Source organism: Mirounga leonina, unplaced genomic scaffold (assembly GCF_011800145.1).
Source record: "Mirounga leonina isolate KUSES-001 unplaced genomic scaffold, KU_Mleo_1.0 Mir_171, whole genome shotgun sequence".
Classification (NCBI taxonomy): domain Eukaryota; kingdom Metazoa; phylum Chordata; class Mammalia; order Carnivora; family Phocidae; genus Mirounga; species Mirounga leonina.
In genome coordinates, this window is record NW_023270436.1 from 17,449,474 (window position 1) to 17,474,526 (window position 25,053).

Sequence of the window (25,053 nt, forward strand, 5' to 3'; positions counted from 1 at the left end):
CCTGTGAGGTAGGGACCACTGTGACCTCGTCCTGGAGGATGCTGAGGCACAGAAAGGGAAGAGCTCGGCCCAGGCCACCTGACAGCCGAATGGAGGAGTCAGTGTGCCAGCCCGCAGCCGGCCACTCTCTCCACCTGCGATGGGAAATGCTCCGGGCTTGTGGCCTCGTCGACCCCTCCACTTGCCCCTCCCAGGGCAGGAGGCAGATCCCACCGTCTGTGGGCACATAGTGCTGTCCCAGAGCCTGGCGCCCAGCAGGGCTGTGATAAGTGCTTCCAAGCCGATGAAGGGATGGGATAAACCTTGGCTTCTCCATGTGACTGTTTCATCTCTGACTTTGTCCTTAGGCTTACCTGGTACCCAGACCATCCACAGTAACCGGCCAAGGAGAAAATGGCTCTAAATTAACAAACTTTACCACTGCCGTCTCCCCCCACCCCAGCCCCCCATGTACCTTTCCATACATGAAGAAACAAAAGCAAAGGACCTCAGAGCATCCCAGTCCAGCCCTCTGCCAGGGTAGGTGACATCCCCAAGGTCACACAGCTTAATGGCTGCCCTGCCTCCTGACTCTTCTCACTAATGCTAAGACAGGTTAGGAGGAGGGTGGAGACATCTTTCCTGGAGCCCAAGTTAGGCATCAACAGTGGGAGTTTGCAGACCAGTTTCTGATCTGCACCTGTGGAGGATTCCAGTGGCTCTCAGGGCCTATGATCATCCTGCTGGGAAACCCCTGATAGACCCCTGAACCTCTCTGGGCATCAGCTTCTTATGCAGGAAGTGAGAGGACTGGTTCACTTTTTTCCCCAATACTTTTTATAATGTTTTATTAGTAAACATTATTAATATTTGTTATTAACAATATTTACAGCAGAAAGTTAGAAAATGCAGAAGAAAATTTAAATGACTTAAAATTGCACCATATAAAGACAATGATTACTATTTTGACACATTCCTTATAGACTTTCCAGACACACACACACACACACACACACACACACATTTATTAAGCAAAAGCATTATCTGTGCTTACTAACTGACAGGGAACATTGTAAGCACATTACATTATCCACAATCCCTTATCTGAAATTCGAAACTCCCAGGACTTAGTATGCTTTGGAATTTGAGAACTTTTGGGGGGGGATGGTAAAGCCTTATGTTTTACATTTTCATGTTACTATTTCCGCAGCAGAAGGCATGAATATTCACACAAAACAGGATAAACAAAGACTACAGACAACTTCACATCTATTCAAGGTGGATTTTTCTTCTAAATGAGTTCATGGCCAACTTACGAGCTTCCGGGTCATAACTTTAAATTTCAGGACTGCAGTTGAGCTATCCCGAACCTGTCCCATCCCATTCAGTCCAAACATGCACCCCACAGGGTAGAACTATTAGGGTTGTTACCTAGTTAACTAGTAAGACACGGCTCTAAACCAGTACCTTACCCCAGACCCATTGTGCACCAACCACACTGACCCTTGTTGACCAAAGTGGGATGACCCCATAACCTTCATTCCACAATATGTGAACAACTATTCTGTCACATGTAATGTTCTCACCAGATTTGTTTCTAAGAGTTTGCATGGGAATTCCAAACCTTGGGGACTATTTTCACGTCCAAGGAAGAGCCAATCCCAACCCCTGGCCTGAGATGAACCCAAAAGGGAAGAGACAAGAAGACGACTTGAACAGACAGCACAAAGTCATTGGGCCCATAATCGTAGCCCGCCCTCACCAGCTGGGAAGATGGAAGGGAACAGGGAGATTGTACAACCATATAAAATGCAGAAGAAAAATGGGGTTTAACCAAAGAACTAATCTACAAAGTTACAAGATTTATGCAGAAACAGTTTTATGAAAACAAAAATGCTATTGCTGCCAAAGAGCAACAATAAAATGCCTATTCACCCATCCATCCATCCATCCATTTATCCATTCATTCATCCATCCATGCATTCATTCATCCATCCATCCACCTACTCATCTATCCACCTACCCATCCATCTATCCATCCATCCATCCATTCATTTGTGCATTCATCCATCCATCCATTCATTTATCCATCTGCTCATCCATTCATTCATTCATATATCCATCCATTTGTTTATTCATTCATTCATTCTTCATCCATCCACCCATCTGTTCATTTGTTCATTCATCCATCTATTCATTCATTCATTCATTCATTCATCCATCCATCCATCCATGTATCCATTTGTTCATTCCCAGATTCATTCATAAAATGTTTTGCATGCCCCAGGAATGCAGAATTCTGTCTTTGGCAAGTATGGGTTGATCACTGCTTCATGCATTTATTTATTCAGAGTCTACCATGAACCCACATTAGGCTAGGCAGTGGGGAAAAGCAGAAACCCATATGGCCCCATTTTCATAGAGTTTGCCGGCCAGTGTAGGAGATAGGTAACAACCAAGTCAACACATAAGGAAATTAAAGACACAATCTCCAGGAGTGATTAAGTATTGTGAAAACACACCAGAGCAATCAATCAAGAAACAGAGCCATATGGGGAATACTTTAAAGATGGCAGAGGGGGGCACCTGGGTGGCTCAGTCGGTTAAATGTCTACCTTTGGCTTAGGTCATGATCTCAGGGTCCTGGTATTAAGCCCCACATCAGGCTCCCTTCTTAGTGGGGAGTCTGCTTCTCCCTCTCTCTCTGCTTCTCCCCCCTACTCATGCTCTCTCTCTCTAATAAATAAAATCTTTAAAATATAATAAAAATAAATAAAAGATAAAGACAGCAGAGGGACAGGGAAGGCCCTTCAGAGAAGGTGACTTTGATGGGCAGGCAGGATGGGTTACAGAATGTATGGGGCGCAGTACAAAATGAAAATGTGGAGGCCCTTGTTCAAAAGTTAAGAATTTCAAGAGGATGACAGCAGAGCTGACTGCACAGGTCACACACCTTGAAACAGGCCCTGGGGGGAGGTTTAAGGGCATGAGGGGGAAAGTGACCATTTCAGTTCAGAGGGAGCAGTAAGCACAAAGGCCCAGAATGGGGATGCAAGTGTGAGGGTTCTGGAAACGTGAGGGCACAGGGGGAAGACAAAGGCGCCTTTGAAGATCATTCAAAAAGAGCTCCCCCCAAGCCACAAAAGTAAACAGGCGCCTTTTCTATCCAGCTGCCTAGCTGGTGGCCTGGCAGGAAGAGGCCAGCATGGACCACATGGAGACCTTCGAGGTGACACAGAGGCCAAGCGGCTCTCTGGAGAAACTGCCAGCAGCAGGGAGGATCCACGGATATATCTATGCCACTTCTTTGCTGTGGCTTCCACGTGAGTATAAACCCCTGGAATAAACCCCCCAGGTCTTCGTTCTCTGTCTGCGAAATGGGAAGGACTGCAAGAACTAGCTCAAACCCCTACTCCCTGCCTCCATATTGCAGAAACTGAGCCTCAAAAGGTTAGGGGATGTACCCGAGAGTGCAGAGCATTTAGCAGCTGATCAGAAAAAAGTAATAATAATACAGGGAGATTCCTGGATTCTAACAGGGACTCTTTATCACCACCTTGGCCTTCTATGTCAGGCTTCATTTCCTCAATCCTCCAGCTGGTTGCAAGCCACCTGCCCACATCTCGAAGTGGCCTGGGCATTTCCACCCTGTATAAGGGAAAAAGCCCAGCAGTGGCCCTCCACAAAGCAACACTCTGGAGGGTTTGGGGGGATTGGGAGGTCCCCCTGAACATTTCTTCAGAGTTGACCCAAGACGCTACCAACGGATGTGAGCAAAAGGGTCAATGGCGGACTGGCAAACACCAGGCTATTGAGGGTCCCAAAGATGCCAAAATACCAAGTCAAAAACTCTACAAGAGGATGACAGAACACTCGGCTTCATTCTGATATCATTGTTTCCAACAGGCTGGAACACACAGGTTATGACGTCATTTTTTTCATCCGACCAACCACCAGAGACAGCAGCACCGGGACAAGCGTCTAAGTGTCTAAGTGAAGATACCGCCCCGTGGGATTCTCATTCCAGGTCATTAGGAACAACGAACCCACGCTGGTCTCCTCCAGCAGAGGTCCCTCATTTGGGGACGTTCCTCACAGAAATGCCAGTATCTTGGGAGGCACCAGCAGAACTACCTGAGCTGTCCTGGGTGCCAAAATCCTAAATTCCACACTCTGGAAAGCACATAGATTGGGGGCAAAATAACCATATGCCCAGTGAGATTGGTGACCAGGGGGTCACACTTCAGGGGGCTGGTCCAGCCTCCTCATGCTGTAGATGAGGAGGCAGAGGTTCAGAAAGGGTAAGGGACCCACCCAAGGTCACACAGCACACTGGTCCTCCTTGTGCCCTATGTGGCCCTTTGCATCTCCCACCACCCCACAGTTTATAAAAAACCAACATCCCTCTGCTCCCCTCCCCCCATCCTGATAAAAGATTTACCTACAGTGCTAAGTTTCTATGTCATGAAGATACAAAGGCAGAAAACTCATTTACTATTTTGGCACACTGTCATGCAAAGACAGGCCCTTAGTTAAATATCTTTTGCCTTCATAAACTGACCAGCTCAAAAAAGCTGTGGTTTGGGGCGCCTGGGTGGCTCAGTTGGTTAAGCGACTGCCTTCGGCTCAGGTCATGATCCTGGAGTCCCGGGATCGAGTCCCGCATCGGGCTCCCTGCTCGGCGGGGAGTCTGCTTCTCCCTCTGACCCTCCTCCCTCTCATGCTCTCTGTCTCTCATTCTCTCTGACTCAAATAAAATAAATAAAATCTTAAAAAAAAAAAAAAAAAGCTGTGGTTTAAGCACAAACCAGCTAAGACCTCTAAAAATGGAGGTGGAAGACAGTGAGTAGGGGAGAGATAGTGGAGAGACAGTGGGGAGACTTGCCCCAGCTCCATATTTTAACCTACCATTTATTGAGTGCTTTATTCTCTTGCTTAATACCTTAGACACGTTAGTTCATTTGATCCTCACAACTTTCTAGGAATCCAAAACTCGGGAGAAAATAATACTAGTAATAATGTTGCTATTTGGGCACACCTACCGTCTTGATAAGTTTTTAATTAGCATCGGTAGAAATAATTCACATGGTTGACTTCTTATCCATTAGGGCTGAAGCTGGGCTGATGTAATAGCCAGCAGCCCCATGACACCATTTACATTTCCAGGAATTAAAATTAAATTTTTAAGTCCACTTCTTCCATCACACTAGCCACATGTCAATCTCCATAGTCACATGTGACTACCGGCTACCATATTGGACAACACATTTCTAGAACATTCCATTCTAGAACATTCGCTCATGGCAGAAAGTTCTGTTGGCCTGCTCAAGTCTAATTTGAAAGTTGCCTCTTCCAAGAGCTCTCCACTGACCTGACCACCTCATTCTAAAATAGATCCCCTCAGGTACTCCCTCTCCTGTACCTGCCTTCCTCCTGGCACTGGACACACTGAGAGATGATCTTATCGGTTTATCTGTTTATTTGTACTTTGCCCATCTCCCTGCTGGGACGCTCCTTGAAAGTAGCAACATATCCATCTTGCCTCCTGCTGGGGCTTTTGTGATTAATGTATCTCGCCACCTGTCCTACTTAGATACCACTTAGCAACCCTGGGTCGGACATCCACTTCTAACATAATCTCTGATGTTTGTCAGTTTGGGTGAATTCATTTAATCTGCTTTTCCCTAATCCCTGTCGAAACTGTCACACTGAAGTTAAGAACCATTTCGGAGGAGTGTGAATGTTGGCCATCACTGGAGGGACCACACTGCGGCACGGTGGACCCACGTCTGCAGTCTGGCGGACCTGGCCTCGAAGCTTGGCTCTGCCCCTTCCCAGCTGTGTGATCTTGGGAAAGGTACTTCACCTCTAAGCCCCAGTTTTATCATCTGCAAAATGGGGATCCACCGCCACCAGCTTTGTACTGTTATCCTAAGGCATCAATGGATAACTGATATAAACTATAAAGTGATGCGTGAAGTGGGTGCTGGGGGGCGGGGGACAAAGAACAAGCCAAGGAAAGGAGCTGTAGGGGAATCTACTACTTATTAAGTACCTACTGTGTACCCAACTCCGTGCATACTTTACAAACATTATCCCATTGAATCCCGTGAGCATTTTCCAGATGAGGAACTGAGGCCGGGAAAGGTGAATGCCATGACCAAGGTCACACAGTGGGGGGTGGCAGAGCCAAGTTTGAACCAACTCTGGTTCTGACACTTTGTACCAGACCCTGAAGCCTTCCCTTCCTTGAACCCTCCAGAACGTCAAACTAGTTTCCCCCTGAAGATCATCAGGACGGGGCACACTAGCCTTTTCTGTTTTCTCTACCTTCTACTTCCAGTCACCAGGGTTCAAATTAAGCTCCCTTGGAACATGGGTGCCTATGGATGAAGCCACCTCCTCAGCCAGGCTTTTCACATTTGGGAGAGAGAGTACAAGAGATGCTGAAAAGAACAGCCAGTGAGGTTCTTCCCCCAGAGGAGGGAACAGACCAGAAGGAGGGAAGAGACACTGGAAGTGGGGCAGAGAGCTCTCCGACCAGCGAAATGATGGTTGACGGCTCTTTTCTTTTCCCTGCTTGTCTGTTTCCCGAGTTTTCCACCCGGAACTACTGTATTCTGTTTGTAATTGGGGAAGGGAGGTGGCAAAGCTTGAACACAACGACAAAAACAAAGCCACCAACTGCACACCTAGGACATACTCCCACCCGTAGTGGACCGACGGGCATTGGTTTACAGCAAACGTGTCTGAGTTTCTGCTTTGAAGGCACCCCGAGAGGAAGGCATGTATTCCAGTTGTCAGTTACCTGCTGAAAGGACCAACGAACAAATAAATGAGTGTCTCTTCAGGAGGCAGGGAAACTGTCCCTCCCTCCGGGCCCCCACTGTCCCGGGGTGGCTCTTGTCAGCCTTCACGCATTCGGCTTAAATTATGATGAGTCACACACAAGGTTGTCTTCCCCAACCAGACCAAGCTCTTCTAAAAGCACAGTCTCCTGGCACAGGGCCCTGTACACGCAGTAGATGCTCAATAAATAATTTTGAAAGGAAGGAAGGAAGAAGGCAAGGCTTATGGTTTCTGCATTTCCCGTAACTACCCTCAAGACACGTGGGCATCAGCAGACAGCTTGACTGAGTGGGGAAGGGGCAGCCCCCCACCCTAACTCTGCGCCTCCCACTTATGAGGACTTAGGTCACGTTACCTCATAGCAGGGACTGGGTTCTCGAACTCGCCTACAGTCTGAGCAGCCTCCAGGGACAGGGTCCCCAGGCTGGCCCGGCTGTCCTTCCGGGAAGACTCTCGGAACAAGCCAGCGCCAGGGTCCTCATCTGAGGAGTTGTCATCAAAGGAGCCCAGGATGAAGTTGGTCATCAGCTGCCTCTTGATGTACTCCTGCTTTTCGTCTTCTTTGGAGAGGGGTCTGGCTCGCTGGCCCTGGGGCTTGGCTGGAGATGACAGGCCATTGGTATCCCGGGTCTTCAGGCCTTTGGTCCCTGTCCCATTGGCTTGGAGAGCTGCGGGGGTGCTATCCGAGGAACAGGGGTTTCCTGGGGGGTTCTGGTGTGGGGGTGGCCTGGAAGTTCTTTGCCGACAGGCATCTTTGGGACCTTTGTGGGAGGCTGGCTCAGCCTGGTCAGGAGTCTCTGGTGGAGGGCTGCGGTCCTCGATTTTCTGGGGTGGCTCCCCTGAGCTGTCTGAGGCTGGGAAGGCCTCCTGGCTTAGGATACAGCTCCCTTCTGATTTACTCTTGGTGACTTGCTTAGAGTCCGTCATTTTCCCCCAGATTTTTAACCAGGAAAAGGTCAAGCGGAAGAAAATCAAACAAGATAGAAAAAGAAGCAGTATCATTCAAAAAACCTGTAAGGAAAAAAGGGAAAGACATTTTAGAGTCTACGAAATTGAGTTATTTCCTCTTAAAGGGCCTCGTGGCAGCTGGGGTTCTGTGTATTCAGCTGGGAGCACCAGAGGCGATAGGCAGTGGACAAAGCAGCTCTGCCCACCATGTGCTCTGTGGCCCTGGGCACATTCCTGAACGCCTATGGATGTCAGTTTCTCACCTCTAATTTAGGTACAAGAACACATGCTCACCAAAAATCAGAAACATGCATGGAAGAGAGAAACAGATCATGCCTGCTAAAGGACTCTTGTTATAGACTCATAAAACCCAAAAAGTAGAAACAATCCCCCTGCTTGCACTCTTTCTCTCTCAAATGAATAAATTAAAAAAAAATCTTTAAAAAAAAAATTTTTTTTAAAGATTTTATTTATTTGACAGACACAGCGAGAGAGGGAACACAAGCAGGGGGAGTGGGAGAGGGAGAAGCAGACTTCCTGTTGAGCAGGGAGCCCGATGTGGGGCTCAATCCCAGGACGCTGAGATCATGACCTGAGCCGAAGGCAGATGCTTAACGACTGAGCCACCCAGGCGCCCCGATAAAAAAAAAAATCTTAAAAAAAAAAAAAGGAATGGATCACTGGAATTGCTACAACATGGATGAATCTTGAAAACATTATGCCAAATGAAAGAAACCAGTCCTAAAAGACAACACTGTATGATTCCATATATCCCAGAATAGGCAAATTCATAGACACAGAAATATTAGTAGTTGCCTAGGGCTGGTGGGATGGAGCTAAAGGGTACAGGGGTTCTGTTTGGAGGGTAAAAATGTTCTAAAACTGTAGTGATGGAAAAAATAAAATAAAATAAATATAAAATAAAATAAATAAAATTGTAGTGATGGTTGCACAACTCTGTGAATGTACTGAAGTATATAGTTTACATGAGTGAACTGGATGGTATATGAATTATATCTCAATAAAGCTGCAATCCAAAAAGAAACAAAAGACCTTTCACTATATTCCAATTCATAGATATAAACAGACTATTGCTTCTGTCATCATCATCTTCATTATCACCACCCCATCATCATTGTATTCCTGTATTACTGTCAAAATCATCATCATGGTTCTGTAAGGAGGAAGAGCACCTTGCCTTATCTTCTTCCTAGCACTAGTATATCTGGCATGGGGTATGCTTATAATTAGAATGAAAACCCAGCAAGGCCATGGGGAGTCTGTTCTGTTCCACGGTCTAGAACAGTGTCCAGTAACAAGTGAGAACTTGGGGCACCTAGGTGGCTCAGATGGTTAAGCATCTGACTTCAGCTCAAGCTGTGATCTCCAGGTCCTGGAATCAAGCCACATGTTGGGCTCTCGGCTCAGCAGGCAGTCTGCTTCTCCCTTACCTTCCACCTCTCCCCCTGCCCCTGCTCATGCTCTCTTTCTCTCTCCCTCTCTCCCTCTTCAAATCAATAAATAAAATCTTTTTTAAAAAGTGAGAGCTTAACAAAAGACAGAAATTAATTTTGTCAAATACATGAATTCAGATTTCTTACCATGCCGCTTCCTGCCACACTAACTCTGCCCTATTAATGAGTAGATCATTGCTATTTGAAGTAAATATTGTTGAGGCCCCTGGGTGGTTCAGTCGTTGAGCGTCTGCCTTCGGCTCAGGTCATGATCCCAGGGTCCTGGGATCGGGCCCCGCATCGGGCTCCCTCCTTGGCGGGAAGCCTGCTTCTCCCTCTCCCACTACCCCTGCTTGTGTTCCCTCTCTCGCTATGTCTCTATCTGTCAAATAAATAAAATCTTTTTTAAAAAATGAAGTAAATATTGTTTTTAAGACTTTATTTATTTGAGAGAGAGAGAGCATGAGCAGGGGGAGGGGCAGAGGGAGAGGCAGATGCCTTGCTGAGTGGGGAGCCTGATGCAGGGCTCGATCCCCAGATTCCGGGATCATGACCTGAGCCGAAGGCATATGCTTAACTGACTGAGCCCTACACGCGCCCCAGAAGTAAATATTTTTAAGAAGCAAACAAAAACACAAACTGAACATGTTGAAATTTCAGAACAGCAGAAGTATTAAAAAAAAAAAAAAAGCAGGATCGCAAAGTTCAAACATATCAATTTAGTATCTAAAAGGTTTTTTCTTTTTAAATTTCAACATTATGTTCTTAAGGGGAAAAGTTCTCAAGTTTTCCCAGAACTGCATGATCTGAATACTTCCTGCAGACTTTGCACAACAGAATTTGTCAAAATGTTGTCAAGGGTATTTTCCAAGTTATACCTAGGATCAAGAGGGTTTTTCTTTCAAGGCCATCAAGTTTCTTTTTAAAGAAAAGCCAGTCAAGGGTGGTTCAGCGTCAGTCAACGTAACAAACAACATTCATTGAACAAAGAGGGAAACAACATGATCACCTCTATTAACACCAAAAAAAGCATTTGGCAAAATACAAACCCTTTTGTGATAAAAAAAAAACATCAGAAAAGTAGGAACAGAAAGGAACTTCAATGTAATAAGGCACATTTATGAAAAACCTACAGCTCACATATACTTAGTGGTGAAAAACTGGAAGCTTTTCCCCTAAGATCAGGAACAAGACAAGAATGATCACTTTTACTACTGCTATTAAACAATGTCCTGAAGGTCTGAGCCAAAGCAATTAGACAAGAAAAAGAAATAAAAGCCATCCAAATTGGAAACAAAGAGATAAAATCATCTCTAATCATAGTTGGCATGATCCTATACAGGTTTCCCTGCTACCCAAAAGTAGAGAGGTTCTTATGAAACCTTTCCTAAGTTGAAATGGCATAAAACAAAGAAGAAATTACCATTAATTTATATGGAAACATTTTTGAGCATTCCTAGACCCATAAAATAACCTCTCTTTTCTGGGTAGCTTAGGACACATCTTGCTAATGGATGCACAAAATAAATCAAGACAAAGCTCAGATGCTCACAGACATAGTTCAAAGCTATGGTGGCTTGAGGCTGAGTTGCTGAGTGTAGTTCTTGCCAAAGGAGCTTGGCAGTGCTACGGCCACTGCTCAGGGTATGTGCTCCCTCCTTAACAGCTCTCTGCAAAACAAACACTGAATGCTATTTTCACTTTTCACCTTTTCTCCTAAAAGCAAAAATCCTCTTCTGATTTCTTCCGGTTAGCAAAAACAGCTACTAATGTAGATCTAATGTAGGTCTTTTACAAAAGCAAAGTGGCATAACGTGAACTTTCAAAAAGCAGGAGATACCTGTGTATAGAAAATCCTAAAGAATCCACACATACAAAAAAAACCCAAATAGGAGTAATAAACAAGCTAAGCAAAATTGTAGGATACAAGATCAATTAGTTGTGTTTCTATGTACCAACAATGAACAATCTGAAAAGGAAATTAGAAAACAATTCCAGGGGCACCTGGTGGCTCAGTCGGTTAAGCATCTGCCTTCGGCTCATGTCATGATACCAGGGTCCTGGGATCAAGCCCCCCATTGCACTCCCTGCTCAGCAGGGAGCCTGCTTCTCCCTCTCCCTCTCCCCCGAGTTTGTGCGCTCGCATGCTCTCTCTCTCAAATAAATAAAATCTTAAAAAAAAGAAAACAATTCCATTTACAGTAGCGTCCAAAAAAATAAAATATCTAGGAATAAATTTAATGAAGGAGGTGAAAGACCTGCACAATGCTGGTGCACAAAACATTGCTGAAAGAAATTAAAGAAGACCTAAATAAATGCAAGCCATTCCATGCTCATGGATCGGAAGACTTTCTATTATTAAGGTGGCCCTACCACCTGAAGCAAGATACAGATATAGAACTGCAAGGGAACCCAAATAGCCAAAACAATCTTAAAAAAGAACAAAGTTGGGGCGCCTGGGTGGCTCAGTTGGTTAAGTGACTGCCTTTAGCTCAGGTCATGATCCTGGAGTCCCGGGATCGAGTCCCACATCGGGCTCCCTGCTCGGCGGGGGGTCTGCTTCTCCCTCTGATCCTCTTCCCTCTCGTGCTCTCTGTCTCTCATTCTCTCTCTCTCAAATAAATAAATACAATCTTTAAAAAAAAAAAAAAAAGAACAAAGTTGGAGGACTGACACTTCCCAATTTCAAAACTTACTGTGAAACTACAGTCAAAATAGTTAGTACTGGCATAAGGACACACATCTAGACCAATGGAACAGAAAGAGAAGTCCCAAAATAAACCATACAACTATGGCCAATAGATTTTTGATGAAGATATCAAGACCATTCGATGGCAGGGAGGGGAACTTGGACAGTCAGAAAAGCATGCAACTCTTAATCTCAGGGTTGTGAGTTCAAACCTCATGTTGGGTATAGACATTATTAAAGAAAATAAATAAACTTTAAAAAAATTTTTAAAAAAAGATCATTCAAAGAGGAAAGAATAGTCTCTTCAACATATGGTTCTGGGACAGCTGATTTCCACAAGCAAAAGAATGAGGTTGGACTCCTAACTCAGACCATACACAAAAACTAACTCAAAATGAGTCAACAACTAGTGCGCCTGAGTGGCTCAGTTGGTTAAGCATCTGACTCTTGCTTTTGGCTCAGGTCATGATCTCGGGGTCGTGAGACTGAGCCACCCCCCCAACCCACCCCGCCGACCCCCGGGTCAGGCTCTGTGCTCAGCATGGAGTCTGTTTGAGATTCTCTCTCCGTCTGCCCCTCCTGCTCGTGCTCTCACTCTCTCTAAAATAAATAAATAAATCTTTTTTAAAAAAATGAGTCAAGAACCTAAATATAAGAACCAAAACCACAAAAAGTTTAAAAGAAAACATAGGAGTAAATTGTCGTGACCTTGCAGTTGGCAATGGATTCTCAGATGTGACACCAGAAGCATAAACATAAAGAAAAAAATAGACAAAGTAGGCCTCATTCAAATTAAACACTTTTGTGCATCAAAGGGCACTCTCAAGAAAGTGAAAAGACAGCTTACAGAATGGGAGAAAATATTTGTAAAACACATATTTGATAACGGTTTAGCATCCAGAGTACGTACAGAAGTCTTACAACTTAACAACAAAAAGACAACCTGATTTTATAATGAGGAAAGGACTTGAACAGACATCTCTCCAAAGAAGACGTACAAATGGCCACTAGCTCATGGAAAGATGTATCCTTCATCATTACAGAAATGCAGATCAGAACTGCATTGTACAACTTCACAGCCACAAGGATGACTACAATGGGGGGGGGAGAGAAAGAGGGGATGGAAAGAAGGAAGGAAGGGAGGGAGAGGGGGAGGGAGGAAGGAAAGGAGAGAGAGAGAGAGAGAGAGAGAGAGAGAAGCATTCCCGGTGGTGGGGGCTGTGCTGCGCTTTGTAGGGTGCTCAGCAGCATCCCTGGCCTCCCCCCACTAGATGCCAGGAGCACCTCTTCCCTCAGTTGTGACAACCAAAAATGTCTCCAGCCTTGCCAAACATCTCAGGGGACAAAATTGCCCTCGGGCGACAACCACTGGTCTAAACCCCCAGGTCTACTCCCTCCTTCCCTCCTGTTTCCAAATGGTGAGATCCTCCTGGGGGGGACAGGTGAGGTCCTTCGGGGGACTCATCTCTGGCACACAGCAAGTTCACGAAAAGTCTAAAAAGCGTCAGCGAGAAAGGTCAGCATCCTGAAACTGTGGGCTCACACATGCCCCCTGAGGACAGATTTGGAAATTAGTCATTGGCAGATGGCATCACCAAAAAATGTTGCAAAAGCTTCTGGCTCCCTTGGCAGCCCAACAGGTTAGAGGGCTACATCCTTCCCAGGCAGGAGGGCGTGACGGGGGAGAAGAGTCCACCACCTCCACCGTGGCGATGAAGACAACACAGCAGAGAAACAGTGTTCGCTGGTCTCCCCATCCGGAGGCCCTTGAAGACATGGACCAATTGTCATTCATTTCAGCTTGGTACGGGGTACGTGGTAGGTACCCCCAAAGCGTGTACTGAATGAATGATAAATCTGGGCACGCACACACACTGAGCACCACCTGATGGCTGGAGGCAAGCTGGAATTTTGATTTTTGAATTTTGAATTTTGGAATTTTCGAAACTGTATCAGGAATGCCAGGGCGACCGGCTGTGTCTCTACAGCAGGTCCAAAGTAGAGGGTCACGCAGGGCACTTTATACCCATGCAGCCAACCTGAGGCACATCTTAAATGGGCACGTTTGAAATCATGGGATCTAAGGAAGAGTTGAGTGTATAGAATTGAAATGCTGGCATCTCCTTGCCCCAAAGAGAAAAGCACATCAGTCACTGCCTGGAAACATAGGACCCATGTCGAGGCAGGTCGGGGGGGGTACATGCATGGTAGGTAGGCGACTGAGGGGTGGCGCAGGCAGGTGACAAGCTCTACAATGGAACCTCTGATGAATGGAGTGACCAGCAATTCTCTCCAGCTCAGCTCCCCTCTCCCACCCAGCAAATCCTTGAAGATCTGCTCTTATTCTGAAAGGGGCCACGGAGCTAACACCCCACACCGATCTTGCAGGGGTTACCTGCAGAGAAAAACCTATGTCCCCCCCTTTTTTTTTTTTGCAGAGTAACGATGTGGGATCCAAAGGCCACCCCACAAGAACTTTTCCCCAGTGAGTACACGGAAACAAAAGGGGGAACTGTTTGAGAAAGTTTCCAAACAAACTCTGGGTCTCAGTTTCCCCATCTGTAAAAATGGGGATACTCACTCCTGCCCCATTTACCTGCATTTATCTGCTTTTGGGATAAACACTATAGACACAGACAGCATTTACACATTTGTACACATCGCAAGCGTAGAAAGCCTGCCAGCCTCCAATCCTCAGAACGACTGTGATGGATATTACTACAGTTGTTGGCATTATTTTACTTCCATTTCATGGTTCAGTAAACTGTGGCTCAGAGAAGCTCAGCACCTTGACTTTGCTCAAATCCAGCCCCCACACCCATACTTCAGCACTGCCCACCCCGCCACCGAAAGTGGATGTAAATAAATTCCATAAAAGGGGCGGTGTAACAACGAGCACATGGATGTGATCATAAAACCAGACACCTGGCTGTGTCCCTGGAATATGGAGCAGCAGAGCAACATGTAAACTAACAACACCAGACATGCACAGTGGTCCAGGAGGAGCACTGTGCAGGTGGTGTGATCCCATGAGCAGTAAAGGCCAGAGGAGTCCTCCCAGCGAAGCTCTGTGGACCATGCCATGCCAAGCTGTTGCCCTTCACTGAAATAATCCAGCTGACCTGAAAACCGAGCTCAGCCAAAGCTATTTTTGTTTCTTGCCAACCAAACCCAAGCAATAGCTACCAGGTGTCAGAGCAATCGTGGCTCTGGTCCTCGTGAATGCAGGAAACCACTCGGTACCAACAAGTGCAGCTCAGCGACCAAATGAAGACCGGAGGGGGCCAGCGGGGGTCATGATTTGCTTCCCAGCGGCTCCCCACCCCCGCAACACACACCCAGACCCGGCCGGGGCTGCGAGGGACCGAGGGGGGCAAAATGTCAGCGTTCGACCAGCGATCCCGTGTCACACTCGGATTTTTTCTCCCACCAAGATGAACTCGTAGGTGAGTGCGCTGCCACTTACCATCGCTGAGGCCACGTCCACCAGCTCCATTGTTGTGTGGATCTGATAGGCGCCCACAGGATGACTAGGGGAACCCAGCCTGCAGGGTGTCACCTTTCAGCAGGAGGCTGGTGTCATGCATCGGGCCATGGTGGGAGGAGTCTGGATGAGCTGGTGCTCCAATGGGGGTGAATATTCACCCAAGTCAGCCATGTCCTTATTCATCACCCGCAAATGTAAGCCACTCGCGAAGGTCCGTGTTCAGCCCTCCCCTGAACTCAAGCTCGGCTACTTAAGGGCCAGTCCATAGGTCCACCTCCCCCGCTAGCTTGCCACATTCCTGTACTTAGGTCTACTTCACGGTTTATACCATCACCTTCTTGCCAAATCTGTCTCTAGAACATGCTCCCCTAATCACAAGTGTCTTCTGTTCCTATGTGTTTACCCATCAGACACTTTGCTGGGGTTTGGCCAGGTGAGGCGTGATGGAAAGAGAAGCAGAATGTCAGGGCGAAGGGTGGGCAGCCAAGAACCCTCCAGCTGGCAGGTGGATGGCGCAAGGGCCTTTTGCTAATTCAGAGATAATGAAGGTGATAGGAGCTAGCCACGCGAGCAATCCAAGATGGCTAGTGGATACCTTAACCTGCACTCCAGCCTGTAGGAACGGGGGTATCACAGGTCACTGTGTTTCCCAAAAAATCCACCTGCTCCAACCTGCAGCCTAGGAGGGGACACTTGGGGATCAGCGAGGCTAGCATCCTTATTTTTAAATGAGCAGAGGCCAGAGGTCCCTCGTGAAATGAGCGACATTAGCCATGACTAGCGCTAAGGTCCCAGTTCAAGGCCAGTGCTCCTTCTATAACAAGGCACCATTCACAGCAAAAATCTACCGTCCTTGAGCACCTCATGTGGTGCCCTGGAGGTTGAACCGGGTTCACCTACCAGTTCTGCCCCCTACAAGCAGGGTAAGCCTTGGGCAATACCCTCCCTGAGCCTCAGGTTGCTATCTGCAACGTAGGGTAAGGACGTCCCTAACGAGACAGGGTTGTCAGGAGTCCAAGGTGATCGCCCATGCAGGACACAGAGTACAATGCCTGGAGTGGTTCATCCTAGGATGTACCATGACTGGCCGCACTGAGAGCCCAGGGTAGGCTGAGTCACCACAGTGACACCCCCACCACCCCACGGAGTGTCATCTCAAACACATCACATTCCCTCGGTGAGCCTGAGTTTCCCTGTCTAGAAAAAAGAAGGGAAAGGACAAAGCCCCACCCACCTCAGAGGATTAGGAGAAGGACCAGCCAAGACCTGCGCAGTCGCTGAACCCAACCTTCCCCTTCTTGGTGCAGCGAAATGCAAAGAACAAGGCAGATGACCGGCAGTGTGGATTCTGCCGAGCGTCCTCCTCCACAAATGCACACCACGGACTCACATTTGGGTAACCGGCACCCATGTGCCGCCGGTCAGGCGTCAGGGCCACTCCTGAGGAGTTTGCTCTTGGCACCATGCTACATGGTGAATTAATAACTCCACTGGATGAAGATGGGGGCTCTGCCAAAGTTACTTAACCAGGAGCAGCAATTAGCAAAGTGTTCTACTGTGAAGGATACTCATTGTTCTCTTTAATATTCTTTGCATCTGAAGAAGACACGTGATGGTGCAGCTCACAGGGGAGGAAGGGATTAATTCAAGAACCTCGCCTTCCCCTGTGATTGGGCTGAGGGCACTAGGCAGGTGAGATGTCCTGCTTCCTCACCCCAGAAGGAAAAATACCCAGGGAGAGCAAGAGAATTTCAACCTTCACCTAACTCTAACTTCAACCCTAACTCCCAAACCACAAATGCTAAAGCACCTCGTGCTGATAGGTAACACAGTGATGCCTTCCATTGCAGCGACTGTCCTGTGTTTCAGGTTCTTGTTTACTCCTCACAGAAGTCCTGCAGGGGAAGTAGGATTCTTTCTTTTTTTTAAGATGAATTTATTTATTTTGGAGAGAGGGGAGGGGAGGGGCAGAGGGAGGAGGGAGAGAAGCAGACTCTCCACTGAGCATGGAGCTCATGGGGCTCCACGCAGGGCTCGCTCGCATGCACCTGACACCATGACCCGAGCCAAAACCAAGGGTCAGACTCTTCACTGACTGAGCCCCCTGGGTGCCCCAGGGGAAGTAGTATTCTCATCCCGTTTCACAGAATGGGCATGAAAACCCAATGCTCAGAAAAGGGGAGAACTCGCCCAAAGTCACACAGCTTGGAAGTACATGGAATTCAACCCTGCTCTGCCTGACTCCAAAGCCTACATTTGTAAGCGGGGGGGGGTTGGCAGGCCGTTGATTCGATTGATCAACTGGCTACCTTCTTCGACGGGTGGAATCCAAAGTCCGGAAATGAGAACCAGGGAGAGTCGATAGTTCTCAAACTAATCACTTGTCAGATCATCTGGGTCTCTGGAGATGCCCAAGGACCATGCGAGTAAGCATAGATTGTCTACATGTCTGTGCTTTTGGGACCAAATCCCAAACTATCTGATCTGAGAGTTGAGCAGGTGTACAGCATCAGCGGCCACCGATGTGGGGACAACTTCGGGGAGGAAAACATATTTATGAAAAGCTGGTGAATTTCAGTTTTCCCGGGCTCACTGCAGGTGCTCCATGAACACCTGGTGAGCCAAGCCCAGCTTTTGATGGGGTTGATCTGCCGGCCCAGGCAAAACCAGCCTGAACGGTTCCAGCTGGGCAGCTGCCTTGGAGAAATGCCCGGGGGGCGGGTCCCCACCTGAGTCATCCTTGTAGAGACCGCCGAAGTCGATGGTTGGACGTGCAGGAAGGTGGAGGAAGAGCGTTGGCGGCCTACGGTGCAGGCGGCACAAGAGCCTAGAAGCGGGAGAAGCCCGCAACTCTGGCGCTTTCCAGGAACCAAACAGCCTGCCTGGTGCTGAGAAAGGGGTGGAGGGCGGGGAGGGTGGGGGCGGGCAGCAGACAGGGACAAATGACTCTGCAGGGTCACGAGAAGCATAAGGGATTCACACCTCCTCGGAGCGATGGAGACCTACAGTGCAAGAGTTAACAGACTCTGCCCTCTGACTGCCTGGAGAATCAGCTCACCACCCACAATGTGACCGCAGGCAGAGCAGTGAACCCGAGCTCAGTTGTCCCATCTGTAAAATGGGGATAGTAACAGGACCAACCTCAGCACCCCGATGGGCAAGTCAATGAACTCACGTCCGTAGACTGCTTAGTTTGGCATAAATGAAGCATGCTATGAGGAGCTACTGTGATTACTGTAGTTCTTTTTCTCATTAACGTTGCTAGTCAGGGTTGTGCTGAGCAGCCCCTGCCTTGGAGACCAGGGGGCTTTGTCGAGCAAGCCCTCTCCCTGATGTTGAGCTGAGATGTGGTGGGTATCCCTTCCACCAACATCCCCTGGCTCTGCTGGCTGAGGGCCTCCCCCAAGCCTAGTCCTGGGGCAGGGCCAGTGCACCATCCGGCCTGAAAAGTGGTAATGTAACTCCCAACCTGAATCAACCTGACCTTCTGGGGACAGTTGCTCTCCTCCGAGGCTGCCCAGCATTTCCCACCAGCTTTGGCAATCTGGTTGCAAATGTTGGGAGGAATCGACAGAGCCCCATGGGTGATTAGCCTCTCTAAAAAGGAGCACCGTTTCCTCTGTCCTGTCCCTTCCAGAATGAAAAGCAAAAAGAACTCTAGACACAGAATCGGAGGGCCTGGGGGTTTGAGCCGTGGCACCGCCAGCAGCCAGGAAACTCTGCAGCGTCGGTTCCATGTTTGAATCTCTGGACCTCAGCTCTTCAGTTGCGAATGATGCCAACCTCACAAGGGCTCTGGTAAAGACTAAGTTATGAGAACATGTGCCTGGGAGAGCTTGCAGCTTGTGTGGCCAGAGGGCACCAAGAGCAGTCTCGGGGGCCATTTGCACCTGCTAAAGGGCACAGTTGCAGAAACCCCTCGGGGCAGGGAGAGGGTCTGAAGCATGGCCCAGTCCTGGAGACCCTCGCTGGAATCCCAGTTTAACAAGCATCAGCAAGCCAGCCCCGTTGGATGGTCATGTTTTCTGCCAGAAACTAATCTAGGTCATTTCTGAGTTTGAAATTAAGACCCAGTGTATTGGTTGGAGTATGGAATCTGGTTTGGCTAGCTCCAAGTTCTATGTCTGCTCTTTACTTCCCGTGTGACCTTCAGCAAATTTCCTCACCTCTCTGAGCCTTGGTTTTCTTGTGTATCCAGTGGGGATAAGATTGCCTTCCTCAGAGAGTTTTTGGTGAGGTTTACATGAACTAATATAAAGAACACAAACGAAGAGTGTTCTAATATTTACCATGTTCTCCATAACGCACCAGGCATGGTGCTGAGTGCCTTACCTAGGATCAAGCCCCTATTATCACTTACTTGAACTACTGTACAAGCCTCTTAACCCAGCTCCCTGACCCCAGTCCACGATTCACAGGAGGAACCTGTAAAATATTCCTTGTCCCAGATTATGATTTCTAAGTATGTTTCCCACTAAAAGGAACCAGGACTGCTTGGGGGAAATGGCTCACTCCAGGGCTGGGGCAGAAATGTACACAGTGAGCTGAGATTTCTTGTCCTGTCTGAAAGCAAGGACCCTGAAGGGGCTTGCCCTGCCAAAGTAGGGCCCTGGGCCCATAAAAAGGTGATCACTGCGGTGGATTGAAATACATCCAAGCAATTTCGAAAATCATGTGGTCGCCGTGTTCCTCAAAACAAAAACCTCACTGACATCTCGGGAGCTCCCAATGGCACCGCTCATGACTCTGAAAACGGACTTCAAAAAAAAAAAGATGCAATCGGGGTGCCTGGGTGGCTCAGTTGGTTAAGCGACTGCCTTCGGCTCAGGTCATGATCCTGGAGTCCCGGGATCGAGTCCCACATCGGGCTCCCTGCTCAGCGGGGGTCTGCTTCTCCCTCTGACCCTCTTCCCTCTCGTGCTCTCTGTCTCTCATTCTCTCTCTCAAATAAATAAATAAAATCTTTAAAAAAAAAAAAAGATGCAATCGAGCACTTATCCTGCCTTTCCTGTAGGAAAATGCTCTGTATTTCAGATGGTGGATGAGAGTCGTATGTTATAGAATGACAGCTAATAAGTGAATGAGGATGGAGGCAAGCAGGAAACCACATTTGCAACCAGTAAATAACATTGACCTAGGTAGGGCTTTGATCATCCATGGCTTGTAAACTATTCAGTGAAGGGCCGCTGGGGAGTCTACAAGGGAGATCAGGCTGACGCTGGTTCCCACGTGCACCGAGGAGTTCACATCCCTGAAAGCGGGTTAACCTGACATTAGGTTCTTCTCGACGCTGTGCAGTGGATGGCACATGACACGGCAGCAGGCTGAAGTAGTTTTGCCAAGGGTTTGGACCTGAATTGATTCAAGCCTCGAGACCTGAGCACTAATAAACACATTAAAGGACGCTTGAGAGATGCGTAATCAGCCACATCCAAAATGTGGAAAATTCCGTGGGACAAATGACCGAGTTTCTTCAATAAGTAACTGGTGTTTAATAAAGGCAGCGGGGTGGCTATTACAGATGAAGAGAGACTTAATAGGACCCTTTTTGTGGGTCCTGATTGGAACAGAACGAGTGTTCAACATCTCTGGGACAGAGGGTGCGGAGCATGAACTGGGTACTGGGTTAAGGAAATGCCGTTAATGGTGTTGGAAACAATCATGGTGATGGTTTTTTAAAAGTCCATCTCTTTTAAAGATACGCACTACAGTTACTTATCTGGCTCTGATATTTGCTTGAAAAGAATTCCCACGCCCCACCCCCGGAGGACCCTAGAACTCTAGTTAATGACAGTATGCAGTTAGTACTCAGGGAGAAAGGTACGGATGATGGCTGCAATGAACGTGAAATGTGATGGGTATATGGGTGCTCCCATACAACTCTTTCAACTTCCTTGTAGGTTTGAAATTTTTTTTTTTTTTTAAGATTTTATTTATTTATTTGAGACAGAGAATGAGAGACAGAGAGCATGAGAGGGAGGAGGGTCAGAGGGAGAAGCAGGCTCCCCGCCGAGCAGGGAGCCCGATGCGGGACTCGATCCCGGGACTCCAGGATCATGACCTGAGCCGAAGGCAGTCGCTTAACCAACTGAGCCACCCAGGCGCCCCTGAAATTTTTCACAGTAAAATGGGGAAAACATCGGGGAAAAGGGTGTATGTGTGGGTAGATGAAACCAGAAGTGCAGAAAGTTGATGGTTATCGAAGAGGGTGGTGAATAGAGAGGCTCACTGTGCTATTCACTCTACCTCTGAATGTGTTTAAAAAAAAAAAAGTTGGGGCACGTGGGTGGCACAGTCAATTGAGACTCCTGGTTTTGGCTCAGGTTGTGATCTTGTGATCTTGGGGTTGTGGGATCAAGCCCCGAGTCAAGCCCCGGGTTGGGCTCTGCACTCAGTGTGGAGTCTGCTGGAAGTTCTCTCTCCCTCTCCCTGCCCCTCTCACTTGTGTGTGCACACCCTCTCTCTCTCAAATAAATAAATAAATCTTAAAAAAAAAAGTTAACTTGTTTTCTATACCAAAAAGTTAAGGCACCCTGTCTACTGATAAAAACCTGTATATTGGGGGCGCCTGGGTGGCTCAGTTGGTTAAGCGACTGCCTTCGGCTCGGGTCATGATCCTGGAGTCCCGGGATCGAGTCTCGCATCGGGCTCCCTGCTCGGCGGGGAGTCTGCTTCTCCCTCTGACCCTCCCCCCTCTCATGTGCTCTCTCATTCTCTCTCTCTCAAATAAATAAATAAAAATCTTTAAGAAAAAAACAAAAAAAACCCCTGTATATTGGTACTAACAGTTAAAATTTATTAGTACTTACTATGTGCCAGGCTCTGTACTAAGCATTTTATAATCACCACCTCATCCCACTCTGTGAGATCAGTATTGTGAGAAGCCTTTTTTTTTTTTTGGTGTTGAATTGAAGAGGAATCTCAGGGTTCAAGAGTTAAACTTGTCCCAAGTCACTCTGGCAGTGGGCAGCTTAACTGAATTTCACATGCTCGGTCGCTCTTCATTGTACTCCTTTGTGGTCCACGTGGCCCTGGAGATCTGGGCCCTGCCCACTCTCTAGCTACTGGTCCCCCTTCAGGCCCCCTGTGCTTGTGGGCCCATGTTCCGGAATGTTCTTTCCCACCACTGCCCCCTGGCGTGGTTATCTCTTGCTCCTTTTTCTGCTTTTGCTTCTGTGTTCCCACCCCAGACCCACCCTGACACCGTGGGTCTTATTCTCGGTGACATGTTCCTTTCCTTCACGTCACTTACCACAAGCTGACCTGACACTATGTTGTCACCGATACACTCACTCATCTCTACCCCCCTCATGGAATGTAAGCTTCTCGGGGCGAGGACTGGCTCTGTCCTGCCCCTGGCTCCACAGTGCAGGGCCCAGCACACGGAAGGGTCAGGAAATACCTGTTGGCTGCATCATGCCTCCACCTAGCCCAGGTCCGCCTCTGTATCCAGCCCATCCTTCCCGCCTCCCCAGAGGGTCTTCCTGCTCCAGCGAGTCTGAGGGTGTGAGCGTCAAGGTCAGGCAGTGGGCAACCACCTTGGACAGGCAGCTGAATCCCCCCTGCCCCAGGCTCCCTGACCCCTTCCCCAGCAACAAGCGTTCCCAAAAAAATGGCTCTTTGGTAAAGGGAGTGCAGACACGGCGGGAGGCACGCAGCAATCCTTGAACAAACTGAGGAAACTGCTAAATGATAATAAAGGCTAATGTGTGTTAAGCACTTACTGTATACCAGGTCTTAAACTATGCACTTCATGCTTACTATCCCTTTGCATGTCCACAAAAACTCTAGGAAGTTCGTGCTCCCGTTTGGCAAATGAAGAGATGAGGCAGGGGAGGAATCTGCTGCCCAAGGTCACATCAGGAAGCGGCAGAGCTGGACGTGACCGACCAGCTGCAGGGCCTGTGTGTTTTCTTCGTGCTTCCCCGACACCCACCACCACCTCACCCCAAGCGTGAGTTAGTCCAATAGTCTGCTGGCAGATGTCCCTGTTCCAATCCATCCAGAACCTGGGAGGCTGGGCTCTGGCTCGGTATACACACACACACACACACACACACACACACACAGACGCGCACACACGCTGCCTTGTAGCCCTGTACAAAAGCTCAAGCCTTGTTAAGACACTTATCCATGGCAGGATCCTGCCTCCTGCAATTCTGAAGCGGAACTGAGGAAGGTACAAAATGAGACTATTCCATGCTTCTCAGGAGGTGCCGATGGCGGACACCAGCCCTGAAAGATGGTCCCCATCGCTGCCAAATCCCAAAGTTGCATTCTGGAGGGTCCCATCACAGGTCAGTATATTCAAGGCTCTGAGAAGTCTGCCAGAAAGGGTCTGGGCTCCCCATGGGCAGCCCAATGTTTCCCAAACTGGAACCAGAGCCCCTTCACCTTACGTGGGTTATTCCTCCAAACAGGAGGGCCCCTAAGTCCCACTTTGTTGCGAATGTGGAAATAAGAGACCACAGCCTTCCTTTTAACAGTGTGGAAGGAAGATCTGCTCAGAGGGGCGTTTCCAACAACTGATTATTCTAGTTACTACTGGAGCCTGAGACCCATTTACTTCCAAACAGAAGGGAGAGTGTGGGCAGGGTTGTCCTTTCTTATCACTCTCACCCATGATTTGATTTGATTTGATTTGGAAAGGTGTGTTAGTGGGTCCAACCGTGGTGGTACCAATCCCGGGCTAACTGAAAAGTGAGGCTGTATTCCGGGGTCCCAGCACAGGGAAGGGTGCTAAGGTATGCTGTGCTGGTGGCCCGGAGAGGTCCAGAGAGCCCCACTTCTGGTGTGGGGCTGACCTGAGTGGAGACTGCCATTTGTCATGTGACGGCCCAGAGCCAGTCACGTGAATTCTCCAAACCTCGGCTTCCTGGTTTGGGGAATGGAGTAAATAACACCTCGTCCTAGGATTGTCCTTGTGCGTAATTCAACACCTGCTGCATGCCAATCACGTAGTAATCAGTACCTCGGGTTCCCTGTTGCGCCCAGCCCGGATTGTCTAACACAATCTAAACAAACCCATCCTATCTTCCTGGAGAATTCTCTTACTTCATGGTAGTAAGTTTACTATTATTATAACGAAGAGACCTATTAGAATAGAATGTGAAACGTGCATGAAGTGTTCAGGTAAAATGCATGATTTCTGACCATCCTTCCAGGCTTCTCAGGGTACAGATGCACCCTCCTCTAAAGATCTTTGAGTCAAAATTCAGAGGAAACTTTAGAATAAGGTATCACAAAGTTTCTACAGGGATAAGACTTTGAGGGAGTCTCCACTTGAAAAGCTTGAAATGTCTATTGACCCCTAAAGATCAAGTATCTCATATAATACTCTAATTTATGTCTCATATATAAAGGTGATAAAACAGAGCTTACATAGCACCTGAGCAGAAGCAAAAAACAAAACCAAAACCAAAAAAACCAAAAACTCCTTTGCATAAACTGTTGGTACCACATCAAAATGAAAACCTTTTGTACAGCACAGGAAACTATCAAAAAAACAAAAAGGCAACTTATTGAATGGGAGAAGATATTTGCAAATGATAAATCTGATAAGGGTTAATATCCAAAATATATAAAGAACTTACACAACTTAACACCAAAAAAAAAAAAAATCTGATTTAAAAAACGGGCAGAGGACC

General features: G+C 47.7%; 1 protein-coding gene across 3 annotated transcripts in view; it reads right to left on the bottom strand.

The window, feature by feature from the left end:
• Nucleotides 1-25,053, bottom strand: part of ACACB (acetyl-CoA carboxylase beta) — a 123,827-nt gene that overhangs the window by 95,945 nt on the left and 2,829 nt on the right. For all 3 annotated transcript variants that reach the window (XM_035017198.1, XM_035017196.1, XM_035017197.1), the window contains one exon: nt 7,184-7,839. In XM_035017198.1, coding sequence (XP_034873089.1) covers nt 7,184-7,830 — 647 coding nt within the window. In that variant the 5' untranslated portion in view covers nt 7,831-7,839. The remainder of the gene's footprint in view (nt 1-7,183; nt 7,840-25,053) is intronic.